Source organism: Antechinus flavipes, chromosome 2 (assembly GCF_016432865.1).
Source record: "Antechinus flavipes isolate AdamAnt ecotype Samford, QLD, Australia chromosome 2, AdamAnt_v2, whole genome shotgun sequence".
Classification (NCBI taxonomy): Eukaryota; Metazoa; Chordata; class Mammalia; order Dasyuromorphia; family Dasyuridae; genus Antechinus; species Antechinus flavipes.
In genome coordinates, this window is record NC_067399.1 from 552,587,134 (window position 1) to 552,609,625 (window position 22,492).

Consider the following 22,492-nt stretch of genomic DNA (forward strand, 5'->3'; position numbering starts at 1 on the left):
TCTTTAGTCTATGGCTAGCAATTTTTAGGCATAACATAAAGTATGCTGACCTGTATCATTTAGGTCTACGTGTTTGTAAATTTGAAGTTATTTGGAACAAACTATGTTTTGCTTCAGTGAGGAATAATGAACAAGTGATTTGGGGGTTTACATATATGCTTTTAAGGGTTTAATATTTAAAAAATCTTACTAACACATAACCTGATCCTGTCTGAATTGTGAAATTTGTTAGATATAATCTTAAATTTTTTTATTGATTCCATTTGTTATTATATCACATTTTAAAAACAAATCACTCTCCCCACTTTACCCTTTCAGCTGTCTTATCGTTGTGTCAGAGATTTGTATCTGAACATGAATCCCCTTTGCAACACACATGATAAGTGGTTATTCACTGTCTGTTTAAAAGCTATTAATAACATATTGACTATTTCTGATAGCATATATAACTTTCCAACTCTATAGCATCTCAACTCTGCAAGAGGCACATTTTCTTAGATCTCTTCCAGTTCAAATATAGAAATTATAAGAACATAGTATTCAATTTAATTTTATTATTCTTTTCATTTATATTGTTGTCATTGTATATATAATTTTCCTGGTTCTGCTTACTTTCCTATGTATGATTTCATATAATCCTTCCTGTTTCACTAAATACTTCATATACTTTTTTCTCACAGCAAAATAAATTATCTTCACATAGCATGATTTGTTTAACATACTCCAATCAATGGGTATCTGCTTTGTTTCTAGTTCTTTGTTATCACAAAAAAATTCAGCATTAAATTTGTTGGTGTATTTACAACCTTTCTATCTTTGATCTTCTTTAGGAGGGATAGGGGAATAGTCTCACCTAGCAGTGGAATCTGTGGTTCAAAGAATATAGCTTTTTGTCCCTCCATTTTTTTCATAATCCCAAATTATCAAGCACAATTTTAAGTGTCAATTAAAATCTCTGTACCAAGACTACATTAGGTCAGGACAATCATTGTGATTAAAGGATTTTAATTTAGCTATTGTCAGTAAAACTCTTATAATGCAACTAAGTTTATTGCTATTCTAACCTACCCTATAATTTTAAGATATGAGTTTGTTGACAAAGAATGTGATCTTAGAGTTTGGATCTTATCCATAAGAGACTTGATATAAGATAAAGTTGGGAATTACAAAAGATCACCATGAAGGAAAGCTAAAGAGGTCAAGGCCTGGATTCCAAAGAACTAAAATATGTCTAGTGGATTGAAGAATGAAATCTCAATAAATAAAATACCATGTTTGACCTTACCTCCCAAAGGCCTACAAATTTAGATTGGACAAATGAATTTGGGAGGAAAACTAGTAAAGTAGATTTGCCTTCAGAGTCAACAGCTTATAAAGAAATCTTGTTAACCATCACCTCTAAATTATCCAAAAAAGCAATGCATAAAACCATTATTTGTTTAAGGACTGTGGGGCTGGTGACTGAAGAAAAGCTTTGCATTAGCTAAAGAACAATTTGTTATGTGGTATCTTGCAACTACTACTATTATCCTGGCTCTAGCACTATTGCTATATATTTCCTACATAAAATTAATCAGTAACACATATTTAAACTTTTAAAACAGACATCTTCCAAAGATCAAGGTAACCAAAGACAATTCACTATCTCAAGAATCAGGAGAAAAAGTTTACATTTAAAATTGTGACAACACTTCCAATATATTAAGTGCGCATATTGATTTGTAGGAATTTTGCTATGGTTTTCTTTGGCAAGTAATTGAATCTGAAAGGCTCTTGACGAGGTATAGATCTAGTAGTCACTCTTTTTAACTTTCCACTTACCTAGCATTATAATTCAACATAAGTCTTCATTACAATCAGAGTGGTCAATTATTCATTACACATGAGCTGTCCTTGATTACACTTGTATTTTTGCTTTTTGTTTATGTCATTCATCTTAGCTTGCTCCTTATCCTCTTTTTTATAAAATCTTCACCATCAAAGAATGAATTAAAATCTGCCCTCTATAAGGCTTCTCTGAACATTCCAGCATAGTGATCATTCTCTCTTAACATTTAAGGCCCTCCACAATTTGGCCCCACCTTTCCTTTTTGACTTTTTTTCATATTGCTCCTTTTCCCATACTCTATATTATAATCAAATTAGACTAGCTATTCCCTAATTTTGATACTATTATTTCTCTCTTCCATGCATTTTATAGGCCATCTACCTTTCTGTCTGTCAGAAATTTTACTTTTCTTCAAAGTTCAGTTCAGATTCCACCTTCTATTCCACCTTCTTCTTTAAGTATTTACTGATACCCTCAAAATTTTAGTGTCCTCACCTCTATCACCTTGAATTTACTTATGTGCATTTATACTGTATCTCAGAATTGCAAAAGTAGAAGGAACCTCACTTGCCACCTACCCTGATTTGTATCTGAACATGAATCTCCTTTGCAACTCACATGACAAGTGGTCATCCACTCTCTATTTAAAAAGCCTTTAGCAAGAGAAAACCAACTAACACCCCCAAACACCCATTCCACATTTACAGAGCTCTTGTTAGAGCTTTCTTAAAAATAAACCTAAATTAACTCTTTTGCAATTTCCACTCATAAATTCTACATCTGTCACCTGAAGTCAACAGAATAAATCTAATACTTAATTCCACATAAAACAATTCTTCAGATAATCTGAACATATCCATCACATACCCTTAAGGTTTTTCTTCTCTGGGTTAAACATCTCTGGTTTCTTCATATAATTTTCATTTGTGTGATTCTGAGACCCTTCATTCTGATTGATATTTTCTGAATGCTCTCCAGTTTATCTATATCCTTCCTCCAGTAGAATATAATCCCTCTGCAAAGGACTTGTTTCAATCTTGTCTTCATATCCTCAGCACCTCAGATATTAGCTTGCACTTAACAGGGACTTGATCTAACTATTTGTAGAATTGATTTGAATTATGCTATGTATTCTTAAGTAGTGCTTCAGTGCCTTGAAATTTTCATCTCTGAAGTGAAGAGTTATATTAAATTATCTCTTAAGTTTCTTCTGGCTCCAACTTCTTTGATTCCAAGTTTTATTTTGATTATGTCATTCTGTGCTGTTATTCTACCCATTTCTGAAATCCTATTTCTTTTGTCCTTTAACCTCATATAATAAAGGGTCCAGACAATTCTTAAAATTAATACTGACTTGGTGGTTTTATTGATCAGTTTATTCCTCATAACCAATCAGATTAATTTCCTGTGTAGCCAAAAGAATAAATTAAAAATAGCTGAAACATTATAATTATTTAGATACATTTTATATTGATCTCTAATTAATTTACAGATTAGATGTACTTCACCTCTCCCTGACTTCATTTTCTCCTCCTCTAGTTTTTTTTTTTTTAATAGGTGCCAAATTAATCTTTCTTCAGGGATCTGATCGTGCTCTACTTCCTTTTTCAAAAACCTTGCCTTCCTTCCCATCATTTATAAAGCACTTAATTCTCTATGGTTAGCACTTAATTCCCTCCAGAGTCTGGCTCTCATATATCTTCCTTGTTTTTTTTTCTCTCACTTTCTATCAAATGAAATATAATTCATCAAAACTGGACTACTAGATGTTTATCAATTTTGGTCTTCAATCTATCTTTTCAGTACATTCATGCAATCTGTCTCTAATGTCCTTTCTCCATATTTTCATCAGTTGAAATCTTTCCTTTTGTTTGAGGCCTGGGTGCCATCTCTTGGCATTGTCTTCTATAATCTAACTTACTGAAAATAATCTTTCAAATGTTCCCAGAGCACATAGTTCAGGGTTATTCCATGCCCTTATACACCTCTGTGAATGAACATGGTGTATCCCATTAGATTTCATGCTTTGAGGGCATGGACTGTATTGTTGTTTTTTTTTTTTTTCATCTTTGAATCCTTATTTCTTTATATATAGTAGTTGCTTACTAACTTTTTCTTGAATGTTTTAATACTGTAGAGGACATTTTTTTAAATCACTGATTTAAAATGGTCTTTCTAGTTGTACTTGCAAACAAATGAATATAATTGTTAGAGATATTTACATTTTTGTGCAAAGTCTATAAGGTTGCAATTGGTCAGACAACTTCATTGTACTTTCTTTTTATAGAATGTAGAATCCTTCTATTCCTTTCTCTAGACCTTGACCATTTTCTCTTCCATGATATTTTTTACCTATTATTATGGTGGGGATGGTACTTGTGATGACCATTATTTCAGCTAGATTGCCCTATAAGTTTTTCTCTTCAGAGAAGATTGTAATGGATCAGTAAGTAGTGTGAATATAAACTTCAGATTTAGAACTATAAAAGCCCTTATTCTGTGATTTTATAAGAGTTAAAGTGGGACTTTAAAGTGATTGGAACCATAAAGTCGAGGTCACCACAAGTAACAGAATTATTGTCTTTAAAGTCAGGATGGGACTTAGAATTAAGCTATTTCCTCATTTTACAGATGTGTGAACTAAGGCATTGAAAGATAAAACTGGTTGAAGGAATTAGGACAATTTAGTTTTGATGTCAAGAAAAACTACTGAAAAATTCAAGGTGTAGCAAGTTGAATGGTACTTTTCAGGAGATGATGGCTTCTTCTTCATCCAAGCTGAGGTTGCATGACCACTAGTCAGTTATGTTATAATGGGGATTGTTTTTAGATAAGAATTGGACTGTTGTCTTCTAAAGTCTTTAATAACTCTAAAATTCTGTGATTCTAAGATTTTATGATTTTGTAAATGATTTTTCAATGTTATTGTAGCTCAGTTGTTTAATTCCACAAATACCACGAAGAGGTAAGAGTTAAGGCCACAAAGATAGGAATGAATTGGGCTCTGTTATCAAGGAATATGATATTAACTATTTTATGGAGAACTCATATAGGACAAGGGCTCAAAAAATAGTCAGAAAAAGTGATACAAGGACATTCTTAAGACTTCTCTTAAAGATTTCAGAATTGATTTTATGACATGGGAGGCACTGGCACAGGACTGCCCACCATGGCATGCCCTCACGAGAGAAGATGCTATACTGTATGAGCAAAGCAGAACTGAATTAGCTGAAAAGAAATTTGAGATGTTCAAAATTAGAGAATTCACCCCAAATATTCATAGGAATTATTTATTGTTTTGTTTTGTTTTTATTTTATTTTCAATAATATTTTACTTTTTCTAATATACATTAAGATAATTTTCAACATTTGTTTTTGTAAGACTTTATATTCCAAATTTTTCTCCATGCCTCCCTTACCTCTCCTCACCCCACAAAGACAGCAAGCAATCTGATATATAGGTTAAATTTATGCAATCCTTTTAAACACATTTTCATATTTGTCATGTTGTACATGAAAAATCAGACCAAAAAGAGAAAGAAAACATGAGAAAGAAAAAAAAAACAAAAAAGGTGAAAATACTATGCTTCAATCCACATTCAATCTTATAGCTCTTTCTCTGCACGAGGATGATATTTTCTGTCCCAAACATATTACAATTGCCTTGGATCACTGCATTGTTGAGAAGAGCTAAGTCCTTAACAGTTGATCATCACATAATCTTTTTAGTGTGTACAGCATTCTCTTGGTTCACATCACTCAGCATCAGGTCTTTCCAGACTTTTCTGAAATCAGTCTGCTCATTATTTCTTATAAAACAATAATATTCCATTATAACTTAATCAGCCATTCCCCAACTGATGGGCATCCACTCAATTTCCATTTTCTTGTCACTACAAAAAGGGCTGCCACAAACAATTTTGTACATGTGGGCCCTTTTCCCTTTTTTATGATCTCTTTGGGATAAAAAACATAGAAAGTATTTGTGTTCAATCTGTGGCAAAATATTCTGAGTAAATATTGATCTAATCAGCCACAGTTGGACACACTAACTTGACTTTAATACAGTGCTGTCATTTTGGTCTTCTCCGAGAATAAAGGAAAATTAACCAACTAACCAACCAACTTTAGTCTTTTGGCAAAGAATACAAGTATGTTATTAAGCAAATAAAAGTGAAGGCTGATGTTTGAAGGAAGAAAAAGATTTTGAGAACCTGAGATGAAAGTAAATTACATTCCAAGCTTGGGGATGGTTTGTGGGAATGCAAGGATGTAGTACAACAATGAAATCACAAGTTTGATTGAATTGTAGAGATATTGGGATGAATAGATAGGTAGGAACCATATTACAGAGCACCAGAAAGTCTAGGCTGATTATTGTATTTTATTATAAAGGCAGTCAGAAGCTGTTAGAGGTTTTTGGCAGTTGAGAGTTGGAAAAGGGTGATACATGAAGTGTGGAAGCCAATATGGAGGCGCTTGCATTAGTCCTGAAGAAAGGATCAAAGATTAACCTAGAATAGAGAATTTCTGGGTGGAAAGAATTGAGATGCTGAGGAGGAAAATCTAGCAATTATTTAAATATAGGGAATGTAAGGGAGAGGGAAGAATCAAGTGTTTCTCCAAGTTTATGAATCTAGGTTACTGGAAGGATGGTGATGCCTTTTACAGAAACTGGGAACTTTAGAAGAAGGTTAAGTTTATCTGGGAAGATGATGAATTTTGATCAGCACATGTTTAGTTTGAGAAGCTGATGGTACATCCATCTGAAGATATCTAACAGGCAATTTACAGGGAGGGCTTAAAATTCAGGAGAAAAATTAGGGGTAGGTGTATATGTAACACACTTATAAATATGTATGTATACACACACACATATATGTATATTCTATATGGTATATTTGGATATATATGCATATACATATATTTGTGTGTGCCTGTATGTATATAACCTTAATTTTTCTCTTGAATTCTAAATTCATAACATATACTATAAACACACACATGCACATAAATATATGTGTATCATTTATATAGAGGTTTTAATTAAACCCATGAGAGTCAATGAGGTTAGTAAAGGAGAAAGTGGAAAGAAAGAAAAGTTGAAGGCCTATGGCAGGGCCCTGAGAGAACTCATGTAGAATAGGAAATAGATGGGGTTCCAGCAAAAGACATTGAGGATCATGGATCAGCTATGTAGGGAGAAAAGTAGGAGATAGCAGTTATAGAAGCTAAATAAGGAAAGAGATTGATTATCAGTGTCAAAATGCACAAAGATCAGACAAATAGGATGAAATCTGAGTAAAAATCATTGAATATACTGGAGGATCTATTGTAAGTCAAGGGACCATTATAACTACTTGGCAGCAGGGGCCAAACCTCCTGTTTCCTAATTTTTAGGCCATTGCCTTTTCCAGTAAATAACTGTCTTTTGAAGATGTGTATTCACTTGCATCCTAGCAAATTTCAAGCCATCAGGAACTATTAAAGGATTAGCTTTTTTCTTTTTCACTAGTCTCATTTCATTGGTGTTTAGCCCTTTTCCTGAATGTATCATAGAGATCAGTTTCCAAATGAATGTTTACAGCTATCATTCTATGTTAGATTTTACTTTTTTATCTTAACTTGTGTTCTATATATTTCTCTGCTCCCAAAAAATCTTGGAGAAAGAAGACAAAATATAAAAATAAACCCTAGTGCAGTGTACAGATCAATGAGCCCAAATGTCAAGTGTGGCTCTTTTTCTGAAAGACTTCTGAGGAAAATCCCAATAAGAATCCAAACTCACAGCTGTCAAGGAAAGGTTGTCTTTCTCTTTTCCCTTTTAACTGATGAAGTGCCAAGTTTATTCCTTATTGTTTACAATGAGACTTGTTTATTTTGAGACCCTTTCCATGTTGTTCAGGAAAAGAATAGTACTTCTAGAGAAGAGCCCCAGGAAGTTTATTTTCAGTGATTAAGCCAACAGAGTGTGCTTGGGTTTTTTTTTTTTTTTTTCAAGCTCTATACTGTTTGCATGGAAACCTAGTATACAAAAGAAGGTTTTCAGTTGCAAATCCCTCCACACACACACACACACACACACACACACACACACACACACACAACTCTCCAGTGGAGGTCAGTTTCAGTCTGCAGGGTATAAAGAGAAAATGTGATTCATATGGTCAAGGATGTCATCTTGGAAAAATGAGGTGTGAGGGAACAGCCTCCAAAGATCTCCTTAGTCTTCCTCTCTTTTTCTTTTAGTATTTTTTTCTTTAGAATTTGGGTTTAATAGAGATATGTGAAAACCATCCTTAATGTTAAGTGGTAGTATACAGCTTTGGTCATGCATAGCATCCAAGTTCAATTTCTGTAATGTCTGTCTGTGCCTCTTAATCATTTCCATCACCTTTTGTCTGCCCGTTGCTTGTAAAATGAGACCAGATCTGTCATGATCATTCTCACTTCCTTAGGTTTACCATTATTCTTCCAAAAATCCTACTTATTGAATAACAGCACATAACTTCCATCAAAAAACAAAAATAACATGTTTTTTTTTTTTTTTTTTTTTTTTAGTAAAGTGATTCTTCCGAGGGAGGCATAATTTTTTGTTTAGATAAGACAAAAAGCAGTCTTGAACTAATCTATTTTAACTATACTATAGTTAGTCAAAAAGTATTTATTGGGATTAGAGCATATGCTTTCCGAAATAACATAAATAAGGCATAAATTTTATATCAAGTAAAAGGACTTTCCTTCTTTCTCAGTTATAATCCCCGTGACTAAAACTGCAATAGGAAGTAAAATCAGAGAACCCTAATTCTGGCACTTGATGGTTTGCATCTACTTATCTGTCTTTTAAATTTCTTAAATACATTGTTTAAGAGGCATGATATACTAGTACTAATAATACTTCATTTATGTTTTTGTTAGATTTTTTTTGACACCTTCAGCTATTGGTTCTCTAGCTACAAATACCAGAATTAATGGAAGTAAGGAAAATAGCACAAAGACTATGAATTTTACTCCACAAAAGAGGAGACAACCAGCCTGCGTGTTAAATTAAGATTGTTGATTTAACAGGCCTGATTATCTGGTTTTTCTCCTACCGTGCTTCAGTGTCTTTTGCGGACAGTAGATTAGAAAGATTAAGTGTGAAATGAACTGCTAGAAATAAGAATATTGAAACAGAGAGAAATGAGAAGACATAAAAGCATAAAAATCATCTGCCAAAAAAGCAAAGTTACAAGTTATGTGCACAAACAACTCTATATAGCTTGAGTGGCTGCTTGATATCATCTTTAAATGTGAGCATAGTAGAATAATTGTTGTTATTCACCAACTTGAATCTTTGAGGAAGGGATTGAATTATAGTCAGTATTCTGTATAGAAAGTAGGAAAATATATAATTATGTAATACATTTTTGAAAAAATTAATATTAGAAATCAAAAAAGTTTTAGTGCTTAAAATTATAAGCTTCACTTATGTAGAAAATTCATTCTTCTATCAAGACACATTTTAATTCTCCTATTGATAGATTTTACTGTAACTGGAAAGAATTTTTGAGATATTTTGAGAGATTTATTTAAAACCTTCAAAACATAAACAGCAATTTTAACATTGTAATTTCTATGTAAATACATGATTATTGGAAATTATACATGTTTCATCATCATTAGGGCAAATAGATACTTTAACCAAATAATAATTTCATATTTGTGTTTTACTATATTCGAGTAGAAAATGAAATGTTGTATTATTATAAAAAGTTAGGATTAAAATTATATTAGAAAAAAGGAAACATTATTGATATGATACCACATGATTCTTCTGTTTTAGAGTCTCAGTTTTTTCTTTTTTTTTTCAATTGCAAGTTTGAATTGTTAACATAAACCATAATGAGGAATGGTATACAAAGCAACATGACACACAAAACAGGGTTTCAGCCAGGCAAAAAGTCATAACCTTCATTGAAATACCTTACTTGACATATTTAATATATTCCTGAAAATCTATCATAGTTTTCAAAAAACAAAAATTGTCCAAACGAAGAGACAATGAAATTTATTCCCCTTCTTTTGGCCCAGAGGGAAGGAACTATGAGAGCAGAATATTGACTACCCTGTAAGACATAGTGATGGTATCATTTATTGCTGCTCAACTTTTTAAGGGAGAATTCAGTTTGGTGGGGATAGGAGTAAAGGAATGAGAAATTGGATACTCAGAAATGATAATGATATAAAAGCAAGATGCATCAATAAAAATTTGTTTAAAAAGTTGTCAGTTTTGTATTCTCCCTGCACTTTATTCCAAGACACCAAGCAGAGAGGACTATTTCTTCTAAAGACAGTATCTTTCCTATCAATTTCATCCCTTCCAATATCCCTATTTTGCATCTAGTTCTGGTCTTGTCTTAGCAATAGATTCTTAATTCATTCCCTGAGTCCAGTGTCTGTCTTCTCAATCAACAAGCACTTAGTCTTAGTCATTCAGCTAAGTTCTGGAAATGCTAGAAGAAAGAATTACACAATTGCTACTTATTAAAAAAAAAAAAAAACTTATATTCTTATAGAAGACATGACAGGTAAACAGAGAAGTATTTATAGTATAAATATAAAGTTAATAAATACAAAGAACTTTGAAGGTTCATGGCATTTAGCAGTTGGATGGAATCAGGAAAGGTTTCATACAGGAGATGAAGCTCAAGCTTAAGGAAAGACTAATACTGTGAGGCAAAATGAGAAATGATTCAGGAGGAAAGGACAGTCAGTGGTCTCAAATAATCAATATTAAGAAGAATGAAGACTGAGAAAAGACCATAAATTTTGGCAATTAAAACATTATTGGAAACTTTAGAGAGATCAGTTTTAATTGAGTAATGAGTTTGGAAGCCAGATTGCAAAGAGTTGAGGAATGAAAGGAAGAAAAATGGGGGCAATAAGTAAAGATGGCATTTCCAAGGAGTTTGGATACAAATGGAAGAAAAGATGTTATGACAATAGCTTGAGCAAGATGACAGCATAAAGAGGGATTATAATAAATGAAGGAAATGGACATGTTTGAGAACAGTACAGAACCAATGGAAAATATAGGGATTGGGAATTCAATGTAATGGTTCTTAGTCATCTCCCAGAGTTCTTTCACTGGGCGTAGCTGGTTCAGTTCATTACTGTTCCATTGGAACTGATTTGGTTCATCTCATTGCTGAAGATGGCCAGGTCCATCAGAATTGATCATCATATAGTATTGTTGTTGAAATACATAATGGTCTCCTGGCCCCGCTCGTTTCACTCAGCATCAGTTTGTGTAAGTCTCTCCAGGCCTTTCTGAAATCATCCTGTTGGTCATTTCTTACCAAACAATAATATTCTATAATATTCATATATCACATTTTATTCAGTCATTCTCCAATTGATGGGCATCAGTACTCACTTTCCAGTTTCTAGCCACTACAAAGAGGGCTGCCACAAACATTCTTGCACATACGGGTCCCTTTCCCTTCTTTATGATCTCTTTGGGATATAAGCCCAGTAGAAACACTGCTGGATCAAAGGGTATGCATAGTTTGATAATTTTTTGAGCATAGTTCCAAATCGCTCTCCAGAATGGTTGGATGTATTCACAATTCCACCAACAATGTATTAGTGTTCCTGTTTTCCCACATCCCCTCCAACATTCCACATTATCTTTCTCTGTCATTCTAGCCAGTCTGACAGGTGTGTAGTGATATCTCAGAGTTGCTTAATTTGTATTTCTCTGATTAATAGTGACTTGGAGCATCTTTTCATATGGCTAGAAATAGTTCCAATTTCTTCCTCTGAGAATTGTCTGTTTATATCCTTTGATCATTTATCAATTGGCTTGATTTCTTATAAATTAGAGTCAATTCTCTGTATATTTTGGAAATGAGACCTTTATTAAAACCTTTGACTGTAAAAATATTTTCCCAGCTTATTGCTTCCCTTCTAATCTTGTCTGCATTAGTTTTGTTTGTACAAAAACTTTTCATTTTGATATAATCAAAATTTTCTATTTTGTGATCAGTAATGATATCTAGTTCTTCTTTGGTCATAAATTCCTTCCTTCCACAGGTCTGAGAGGTAAACTATCCTGTGTTCCTCTAATTTATTTATAATCTCATTCTTTATGTTTAGGTCATGAACCCATTTTGACCTTATCTTGGTGTATGGTGTTAAGTATGGGTCAATGTCTAGTTTCTGTCGCCTTGTGTTAATTTGGGCAATTCATATTTTTGTAAATATTCATCCATTTCAATTAGATTATCAATTTTGTTCACTTACAGTTGGGAAAAGTTGCTCCTAATTATTGCTTTAATTTCTTCTTCATTGATGTATTTATCCTTTTCATTTTTGATGCTGGTAATTTGATTTTTCCCTTTCCTTTTTCTAATCAAATTAACCAAAGTTTCATATATGTTGTTGTTTTTCATAAAACCAACTCTTTTATTGATCAGTTCGATAATTTTCTTACTTTCAATTTTATTAATCTCTGTTAGATTTTCAGAATTTCTAATTTGATGTTTATTTGGGGGTTTTAAACTTGTTCTTTTTCTAGCTTTTTTAGTTGCTTGTTCAGTCCATTGATCCCTTTTTTCTTTATTCATGTAACTATTTAGAAATGTAAAATTTTCCTTAAGAAATGCTTTGGTTCTATCCCATAAGTTTTGGCATATTGTATTATTATTGTCATCCTCTTGGATGAAATTATTGATGTTTCTATGATTTGCTGTTTGACCTTCTCATACTTTAGAATTATATTATTAAATGTTCAATTGGCTCTTAGTCTATCTTTCCCTGACCCTTTGTTGAATATAATTTTGTTGTATCATGGTCAGAAAAAAGAAGCATTTACTATTTTTGCCTTTCTGAATTTGACTGTGAGGTTTTTATGTCCTAATACATTTTTTTGTGTAGATGCCACATATTGCTGAGAAAAAGGTATATTCCTTTCTGTTCCCATTCAATTTTCTCCAGAGATATATCATATTTATGTTTTCTAGGATTCCATTAACCTCCCTAGTTTCTTTCTTGTTTATTTTATGGTTAGATTTATCTACTTCTGAGAGAGAGTTGGAGGTCTCCCACTAATGTAGTTGTGCTGTCCATTTCTTCTTGTAAATGGCTTAACTTCTCTTAGAATTTGGATGCTGTATTACTTAGTGGATATATGTTTAGTATTGATATCACTTCATTGTCTATGGCACTTTTTAACAAGATGTAGTTTCCTTCCTTATTTCTTTTAATTAGATCTATTTTTGCTTTTGCTTTGTCTGAGATCAGAGTCGATACCCCTGATTTTTTTGCTTCATCTGAAACATAATAAATTCTGCTCCTGTCTTTTATTCTTACTCTGTAGGTATCTCTTTGTTTCAAATGTATGTTTTATAAGCAATATATTGTAGGATTCTAGTTTTTAATCCAGGCTGCTATTTGCTTCTATTTTATGGGATTATTCATTCTTTTCACATTCATAGTTATGATTACCAGTTGTATATTTTTCTCCATTCTATTTTCTCTCCTATGTGCATTTTTTCCCTCTGTTTCCATCCTGTTTCTCCTTATTGTTGTGTTTCTAAACCACCCCACTCTCTATCTGCCCTTCCTTTTATCACTCCTCTCTTCTCTTACCTCTTTCTCTTACTGTTTTTGCCCTCCCTTCTATCTAGCCCCTCCATTTTCTTTTACCTTTCTTCTCCTACACTTCCTTATAAGATAAATTTCTATACCAATTGAGTGAATATATTATTCCTTCTTTGAGGTAACACTGATGAGATTAAACTTCAGACAATGCTCTTCTCCCTTCCTTCTTTTTCTCTACTGTAATAGATCTTTTGTGTCTCTTCATGTATTCTAATTTATCTCATTTTACCTCCCCTTTTCTCTTCTCCAAGTACAATCCTTTTTCCATCCCCTAATGTCTTTTTCTTTCTTGTGCAACTTTGAGCTTACTTTTGAGAACAAGGTCCCCTTGTGTTTGATGTCTTGCTCACAGCATGGGATAGCCCAGCCTAGTCCTGCCTATTTTTTCTCTCCTGGTTTCCAGGGCTGGTGATATGTCCTCTGTGCTGGGACTGGAGGCTACTGTACTGATCTGCTCTGCTCTGCTACTGAGCCAGAACCTAGGGTCTATGTTGCTGATCTGCTGTGATTAAGACCCTTTCACTGGCTTTCCTGGATACTACCTGAGCTAGGCTGAGTACCTCTTTTACCCCAGTGAGACAGACCTTTCTTGAAGTCTTTCCAATCTATTTTGAGCCAGAGAATAGTTTCATTCCTTTTCTTTGTAGTATCTTTCATTCCAGATTGTTCAAACATTTAGTTTCATGTTATTTTCAAGAGAAACTGGGAAAGGTTGAACAACTTCCTAGTTTCACTCCACCATCTTAGCTTTGCCCCTGGGAATCTATCCAGAAAATAAGTATTTTTATAAATCAAGTATTTCCCAATAACTTAGGTCATAATTTTGGAGCTATTTCACCTTCATTTAGCTTTTCTTTAACTTCTCTGAAGTCACCAATAACCTGTTAAGGAAAGCTTTAATGCATTGGGAAATTCTACATAAAGGAAATCTAGAATAAGGTCTTTTTTATACCCCATCCCTAATGCAGAGATTCTTAAACTTAAGTCCACAGACCCCAGAAAGGTTTTTGGCTAGATTTCAGAGCTTCTATGAACTTGGAGAGGAATATATAAATAAAATTGTATATTTGTGTGTATATATATATATATATATGCATGCCTATATATATATATATATATACACATATTGTTTTAAATAATTGAATAAAATAGTAAATTTTAGTTAAAGGTTAATATATAACATGATATAATTATATTCATATGTACATAACACAATTATATATTTATTAATTACATGATATAATTTATAGTTATTTGCAATATAATTTACCATTTTCATCAATTATTCAAAAACATAATTCTGACAAAAGTTTCCTGAAAAAACTAAGAATCTCAGCCCTAGTATATCACTTTTTATGTTTAAAATTTCATAAAATGTATATTCTTAAAGAGAGGTAACCCTGAAATCCAATGATAGGATAGTATATTCATTAAAGTCATTTTGGGATTACATCAAATTAGGATTCATTAAGTCATAGAGGTTTCAATTTGTGTTTTGAGATTGTTTCCAAACATATTATAAATATAATTCCTCCAAGTATTGAAATATTCAATTCAGCATGTTCTGTGCTTCATGACATATTGAAGATCATTTGCTTATAGTGTATTTTTTCCTTTTTGCCTAGGAACTTGAGGATGTAAGAAGTGATGATGAAGAAGACTCTGCTGAAGAGGATGAACCAGAGTGTTTGAAGAATGGTCGTGGGGCAGGCAGGAATCCAATTCCCAATGGTCAGCCTGGCCATTAGGTCTGAACCCCACAATCCCTCATGTAGTGCTGTCTGATTTTGTGGGGGCATCTAACTCAAAGTGCTGCACAGAACTGAGAATCACAGGCTCTTCTGTACCATGGATGGATTTATTGCTGCTTGCAAAGCCTTGAGAGAAGCCCAATTCCCCAAAGTGCCTCCCCTTCTACCCTATTTTTATTTTTATTTTTTTTTTTGCTTAAGAAAAATTTGTTAATGGGCTGGTCATCTTGAGGTTTTGTTCTTTTAACATTTAAATTGGTGTGTGAAACATTACCTAATTATTTTACAGCATTTAAGGCTTCAATTCAGCAAGAATTTTAAAAGTTTCTCCAGAGAAAAGCTTAAATTATAATTAAGTTAATCTTACATTTCAGATATTTTGATTTTTAGAAATCTGTCATTCTTTTATCCCCTTACCTTCAGAATCTGATTGGTACTTACCCATAACTTTGGAAGTATTAACAGGACTTCTTCACATAAGCTTTAGTCATAATAAGAAGAGGATTGGAATGTTGTTCAGTTTTCATAATAATTCCACACATTTTGAAAGGCACAGTTCAGCTTTTATTTAGTCAGCTATCCGAGGCAGATAGAAAAGGAATTTCCTTCTAATGTCAATAGTGTAAAATGAATCTATATGCTTTTCCTTCTGATATCACAGATAGCCATTTAACAACGTGCTTTCTGGTGTGTTTTTTGTTGTTCTGTTGTTTTTTTTTTTTTTAAATATCTTTTATCCTGGACTTTGTTGGACTGTATGCAGGAATTTTGTACTAAAGCATTTTATATAGTTATAAAATACATAAAAGTATGAGCAACCAGAAGGATAGGAGAGGGGAGACTTCTAGTTAGAACCTAATTTTACCCACATGGAACAAAGGCCCTCATTTCTAGGGTAATTGCATCCTTTATTTGCCACCATAAGGACTTAAGGGAACATAAGTAGAACTGGGGATACACAGGAGAAAGAATTAGAATTCTACTATAGTCCTAGCTGGTATCATTTGTTCCACCTTCTTTTCTTTCAGGTTATATCTCCTAGTGGTATTTAGTTATTTTTGACTTCATGAGTTATTAATGTTGTGGCATTTGCAAGATTATCACTAGGAAATTATACCTACCTAATAGATACTGGAGATGTCATTGGAGACATTGGATTTCTTTTATTGTATAGCCTGTGGATCAGTTAGTCAACACCAGCAGTTCATTGTCTAATTCAGTCTTCCATAGAGTCTACTATACACATCTAGTTCGTGGAAAGTCAACAGTCACCTATTAACCATTAAGGAAGAGGAAGACTTTCTTTCCTGTTTTTGCCTTCCCGTTTTTAAAATACATTAGGGATGGGGTATAAAAAAGACCTTATTCTAGATTTCCTTTATGTAGAATTTCCCAATGCATTAAAATAAAAATTTACAAAATAATTTTAAAATATTTTAAAATACAGTTTTAAAATACGTTTTTAAAATTTTAAAATAAAATATGCAATTGAGTGAATATATAGAAAAATGAGTGACCAAATGAAGTCACTAGATATTGAGCCCACATGCTAAATTGCCTCATCTGCATTAGGGAGGTAAAATCAAAATACTAATTTTTTTAAAAGCTTAAAACATTGGAAATAATATGGGAAAGGTTGCAAATTCTGGATACAAATGAGATAAGCCAAATCATTGGCGAGGTTATTGGAAGATTGATGGATATTCTGAAGGATGTATTGTTATGAAAGGGGAAACTGCAGAAATTATGGGAATCATTTTTGCAGTATAGAGTATTGATGGATTTCGTGGTGCTAGAAAAATGAGTTTTCATTCTTAATGAGAATTTCATTCAATACAACATGTATTCATTAGTGCAAGGCAGACAAAGACAAAATAAAGCGTTCCTCTTCTCAGACAGCTTTCATTCTACTGGAGTTGCCTAGAAAACTCATGTTTGGAGTCCTATTGCCCAAAGGCAAATTCCCTGGAGATTAATTTATATGATATTAAACTATTCTTGGATTTGCTGGTAACCAGAAATTTACTTGTAAAAGTTTTTTTTTTCCTTTTGACCAGAATTCATTTTTCTTTCAATTGCTCTTATTTTGTTTGCGTGTGTCAGTTGGTACCTTTATCATCTCCCTTTGATGAATGGCCTAGCAAACTCTAACCACAGCATCGAACAAAAATGGGAGATAGGATTGTAGAGACCAGGTAGCCATTTACATAAGGATTGCTATGTCATCCTGGAATGTGAAGGACATTGAAAAACCTCTAAAGACATTTCTGAACTTTCTAACCAAAAATATAAAAAGAAACAAAGCTACTTTGAACCAGAACAAAGACCTTACACATCTTATGTCCAAAGAAGTATTTTTGTGGGATGAGATAAGTAAATAGCTTAACAAAGAGGATATTCATCTTCCATCATAACATTTGCTTCTATGTACCCAATAGCATTTGTAATATATGTGATATATATGCAATTGTATATGCATATACATAAATTCACAAACACTTCTTCATGATTTTAGTAGTTTTTAATGGGAGGAGGGGGAGAAACACACTGTTGTCCTGCTTTATTGTCTCCATTTGGGTAACTAAATTCTTCTAGATATCTTTTTGTCTTGTCACTGTACATAACATATGCTTGCTTGTATTAAAATGTATTCCCAAACATAATTTGTGCACTGTGTCCAGTCCTACTTTTCTAGTTTAAAAATTAAAATTAAAATTTGAAAAGGAAATTGGGTTAGTAGATAGTTTGTGTTTTTTTCTCATTTTTATGTAAAGAGTAATTGGGATATTGACATCATCTAATGCTAAAATCCTATTAGCATTGTGTTACTTTAAAGGAAAGTGTTAATTTTTATGATTGATTTTAAAGATAACAAGTTTCTATAGGGAAAAATAAGACAGGCCATAAATAATGCAACCCTTAGTATCAAGAATTATTATTTTAATGTTAGAGAATAACTTAAAATAAAGACAAAAATATGTCTGCTTCTTTGTGATAATTCAACATATTCAACATCCCCAGACAATTGATACATTTTGCAAAGAACTACATTAGCTAGTTTCCTAGTAACATCTACTCTCTAAATAAGTAGATGTAGAGCTCTATTACTAACACTAGTAACAAAAGTAATAGCTGATATTTATATAGTATTTTAAAGTTTACAAAATATTTTACATATCTTCTCATTTCATTTTCAGAGCAACCCTGTTAAGTAAATATGATCAGGACACAATTATATGATGGGTTAAAACATTATTATTCCTTATTTTACAAATATTGCCTTTTTTTGCCTTATTCTTTAAGTTGACTGTCTCTTAATTGCTAAATATAATAATCTTTTCTCAATCTCCCTCTTTCTTGGCTTCTTTGTAGCATCTGCCACTGTTGCGAACTGCTCTTTCCTGGTTCTCCTAAATATTCCTATCTACCTATCTGGTTCTTCTGTCTTTTTTTGGATCATAATCTACGTCCCACCTTCTACCTCTAGGTCTTCACTGAGGAACACTTGGATTTTTTTCTATATATTTTCTCATGGTGATCTCATCAATCCTTCTCTGTTTAATTATTATTTATTTGCAGATGACAACCAGATCTACAAATCCAAACTTAGTCTCTTTTGAACTCTGAATTCTGCTATATTTCTCCAAAAGGATTATCCAGTAGGCATCTCAAACACAGCTTGTTAAATATGTAAATAATTTTTTTTCCCTAAAGCTACCCTTTCTCTAAACATCTCTACTTCTATGGAGACAGAACAAACAAGTGTGCAATTGGTTCACAATTTAGAAATGATCTTTTAACTCTTCCTTACTTTCCACCCCAACATCCAACCAATTGCCAATCCTTGTTGATTCCACTTCCACAATACAGTTTCCTTCCATTCCCTTTTCTTGTCACCCTTGTTCTTGAGAACCTCATGTGATGCTACTTAAATTCTTATGGATTGAATGAGAATATTAACTGGGTAACTAACTGAGGATCATTTCAACCACTTAAGTATCTGTAAGCAACAGATTCTCCTTTTTTATCACTAATGGCAAAGTTAGACATCTAATCCTGAGACATTTAAGTATATTTACTTTTGCTACAAATCACTGGATAACAGAGTAAGTATTCTAATATATATATTGACAGGTCAAAACATTGAGTTCAACATAATTGAATGAATTTAGGGCTAAAGGTATAGTCTTATATTTAGGTTTAAAAGTCAGCTTCACCTTTAAGGGAAGCATGATTAGAAGGTTCTCTGAAAAAAGATATGGGATTTTAAGTGTTCAATATGATTCAACAGTATAATATGGGAACCAAATAAATGAATGAGATCTTGACAGCACTAAGAGAAATATAGTTTCCAGGAATAAGATAATAATCACGTGGCATAGATCAGACCATATCTGGGATGTTGTTTTTGGTTCTAAACATCATAATTTAAGGAAGATCCTTGATTGGTTGTGTAGCATTCAGAGGAGGTCAAACAGAATAGATTTCATGCTATAGAAATACATTTGAAAGTTCCTTTCATAATAAAGCTGAAAATAGTAAGAACTAGTATTCTTTTTAAAAGCCTCATCTAAACTCTTGGGAAAAACCCCTTGGAAGAAGATTATCACAAGGGGGAAAACGAAGACTTGTTCTTAGGTGAATAGGTTATAAGTTTAACCAGAAATTTATTTTTTTTAATTTAATTTTATTTAATAATAACTTTGTATTGACAGAATCCATGCCAGGATAATTTTTACACAACATTATCCCTTGCAATCACTTATGTTTCGTTTTTTCCCCTCCCTCTCTCCTCCCCCCCCCAAGATGGCAAGCAGTCCTATATATGTTAAATATTTAACCAGAAATTTAACAAAGAGTAATTCTTATGTTGTTCACACTATTACTTCCCAACCACTGGAAGTTGATTGGTGTTAAAATACACTTATTTCCATAGAGAAAATATTAAGGTGTCAGTGGGAATCCAGAGATCCCTTTGTTTAATACAGATGTTAAGAGGAATGGTTCAGGAGATGTGAGTTGTTCAGTTCTGGAATGTTAACCCATTCTGAATTTTAAGGTAAATTTTTCCTTTTTCAAAATGCCTATAAATGTTACTTAAAATCTTCTTGGGGTAGGAGGTCATGTCAGTGGGCATGGGAGATTATATCAGTTGGATAGTTCTCTCTACATTAGAAATGACTTGGATTTAGATTAATATTCAATTAAATAAAACTGTTTCCAGCAGTGTTGGACCTAAATTCCAAAGTACGATATTAGTATTAACATTAGAAAAGTTGGAAAAATTGGAGGATCAAACTGTCAATTAATAGTGCATTTTTAACTGCATAAGTCAAATAGAAATAGGATGAAAATTTTATTTCAAAGTGAAATTATAATAAACTTTTGCACCACTGACATGCTTGGTCCTTTTATGTTATGTTTGTCATTGACAATGCTATAAGAAAATTACTTAAAGGGGAACTTCAAATAGAATACTTAGAAAGGATATATTATCTTTTTCCAACTATCTGAAGAGCTCTTGTGGAGAAGAGAGCACAAATGGGAGCAAAATTGGAATCTGTGAAGAAGTAAATTTAAGTTTAGTTTAACAAAAAACTTCCTAATTATTTAAGCTATTGGGAGGTGGAAGAATTGAGGTTAAATGATTTGTCTGGATCTCACAGCTAGGAAGTATCTGAAACCTATCTGAATTTAAGTCCTTCTAATGGCAGGACCAGTGCTTTATCCACTATTGGATATCCACTTTTAAATAGTGGAATGGGCTGCTTCTGGAGAGATAGTGATTTCTTCCTCATTGATGGTCTTCAAGTAGCATGGCAGGTCATGTTGTAGAGCAGGGATTCTTAGTCTTTTGGAGGTCTTGAGTTTGACAGTTTTGTGAAATGTATGGACTCTTTCTCAGGATGATATTTTGGGGTTTTGATTCAAAATTGAAAGAAATTCTAAATTTCAATTAGAAATTAGTGAAAATAAAGATGTATTTTCTTTTCTGATCCAATTTCATGGACTTCCTGAAATCTAATCCATAGTCCCTATGTTAAGAACTCTTATTATAGAGAAAATTTATTTTTAAGTTAGGGATTAGGTTAGATGGATAATCAGTTCCCTTTCAACTCTTAGTGTGTTGATCAATGAAATTCCCTTAAAGCAAACAAACAAAAAAGCTATCAGTATAAATACATGAGTTTGTCAGAGAACCATGTGTACAATGAGTGGTATTCTAACCATGAGCTAGAACTAGGAGATGAGAAGTACTCTAAGACATGCTATTTTGCCACAGGGAGTTCAAACTAAAAGGAAAAAAAAAACATAGAAAACGGTTCAGGAAAGCCTATATCCTACTGCTGGTGCCAATAATGCAGTGTTGTCTCTTGACATTTGTCCACTGTGAAGAGCAATTTCCCCATTAAGCCGACAGAACAGGAAAGGGCATGGAATACAGTATCTTTGGAAAATGTAAACAGAGAGTGATGTTTTCAGTGTTTTGAATACATGAGAAAAGAAATCTGGAAACAATTATAGCTTCTCACCTACTTTGTTGTTTCCTCTGTGCAAGATAGCATGCCTCTGTTTTTATAGGATTAATTCATCAAGTTCTCCTTTGTCTCTTTTTTATGGACAGGTTACAGTCTCCTGCCTGGCCAGGCCTTTCATTTATGTCACTGGACTGTATGTTATCTTAAACAGCCACAGCTGGGGAAGGGGCCTGGGGATACAGTATTTTCCTTTCAAAATCAGCAATTTTTTTTTTTTTTGGTTTCTTCACAGTTTGCAACTAACTTGCAGCCAACACTCACAGAATCCTGCCTGCTTAACATGAAGTATTTTTCAGCATTTGCTACAATTTTTGCAAATTGAATACACAAAGTCCTTCAGTTTTGCTTCTTCTATACCTACAACATGTGGACAAATAGGGATGGGGTTGGGAGCAGATAAAATCATTTGACATGAAAAAGCTTCAAAGACTATATGATCTTGCAAAGAAAGGAGAGTGAGAATATCAAGAGCTAACATTTCAACTGTGAAAACTTCTGGTTAGCAACTGGATTATTTCAAACAGACACTTGAGGACACAGTCTAGAGGGGCACCAATTTTCCCCGAGTTGGCTTGGCTGGGTCAGAAATTCCTTAGGAAAATAATTTTTTGCAGTATTTGGCCTAACCTTGCAAATGTCATTGAAGCCCTCTCCCCCAATTTATAATGCTTTACTTTGCTATCATTTCCTTGGTCTCTTTCTTTCTATATACTTGATAGCAAATATAT

The 22,492-nt window shown here is 33.0% G+C and overlaps 1 protein-coding gene across 1 annotated transcript in view; it reads left to right on the forward strand.

The window, feature by feature from the left end:
• The window catches only part of CERS3 (ceramide synthase 3), a 76,325-nt gene extending 58,372 nt beyond the window's left edge, over positions 1 to 17,953 (forward strand). The window contains exon 10 of the mRNA XM_051980993.1: positions 15,100 to 17,953. Coding sequence (XP_051836953.1) covers positions 15,100 to 15,222 — 123 coding nt within the window. The 3' untranslated portion in view covers positions 15,223 to 17,953. The remainder of the gene's footprint in view (positions 1 to 15,099) is intronic.
• Positions 17,954 to 22,492: the final 4,539 nt, after the last annotated feature.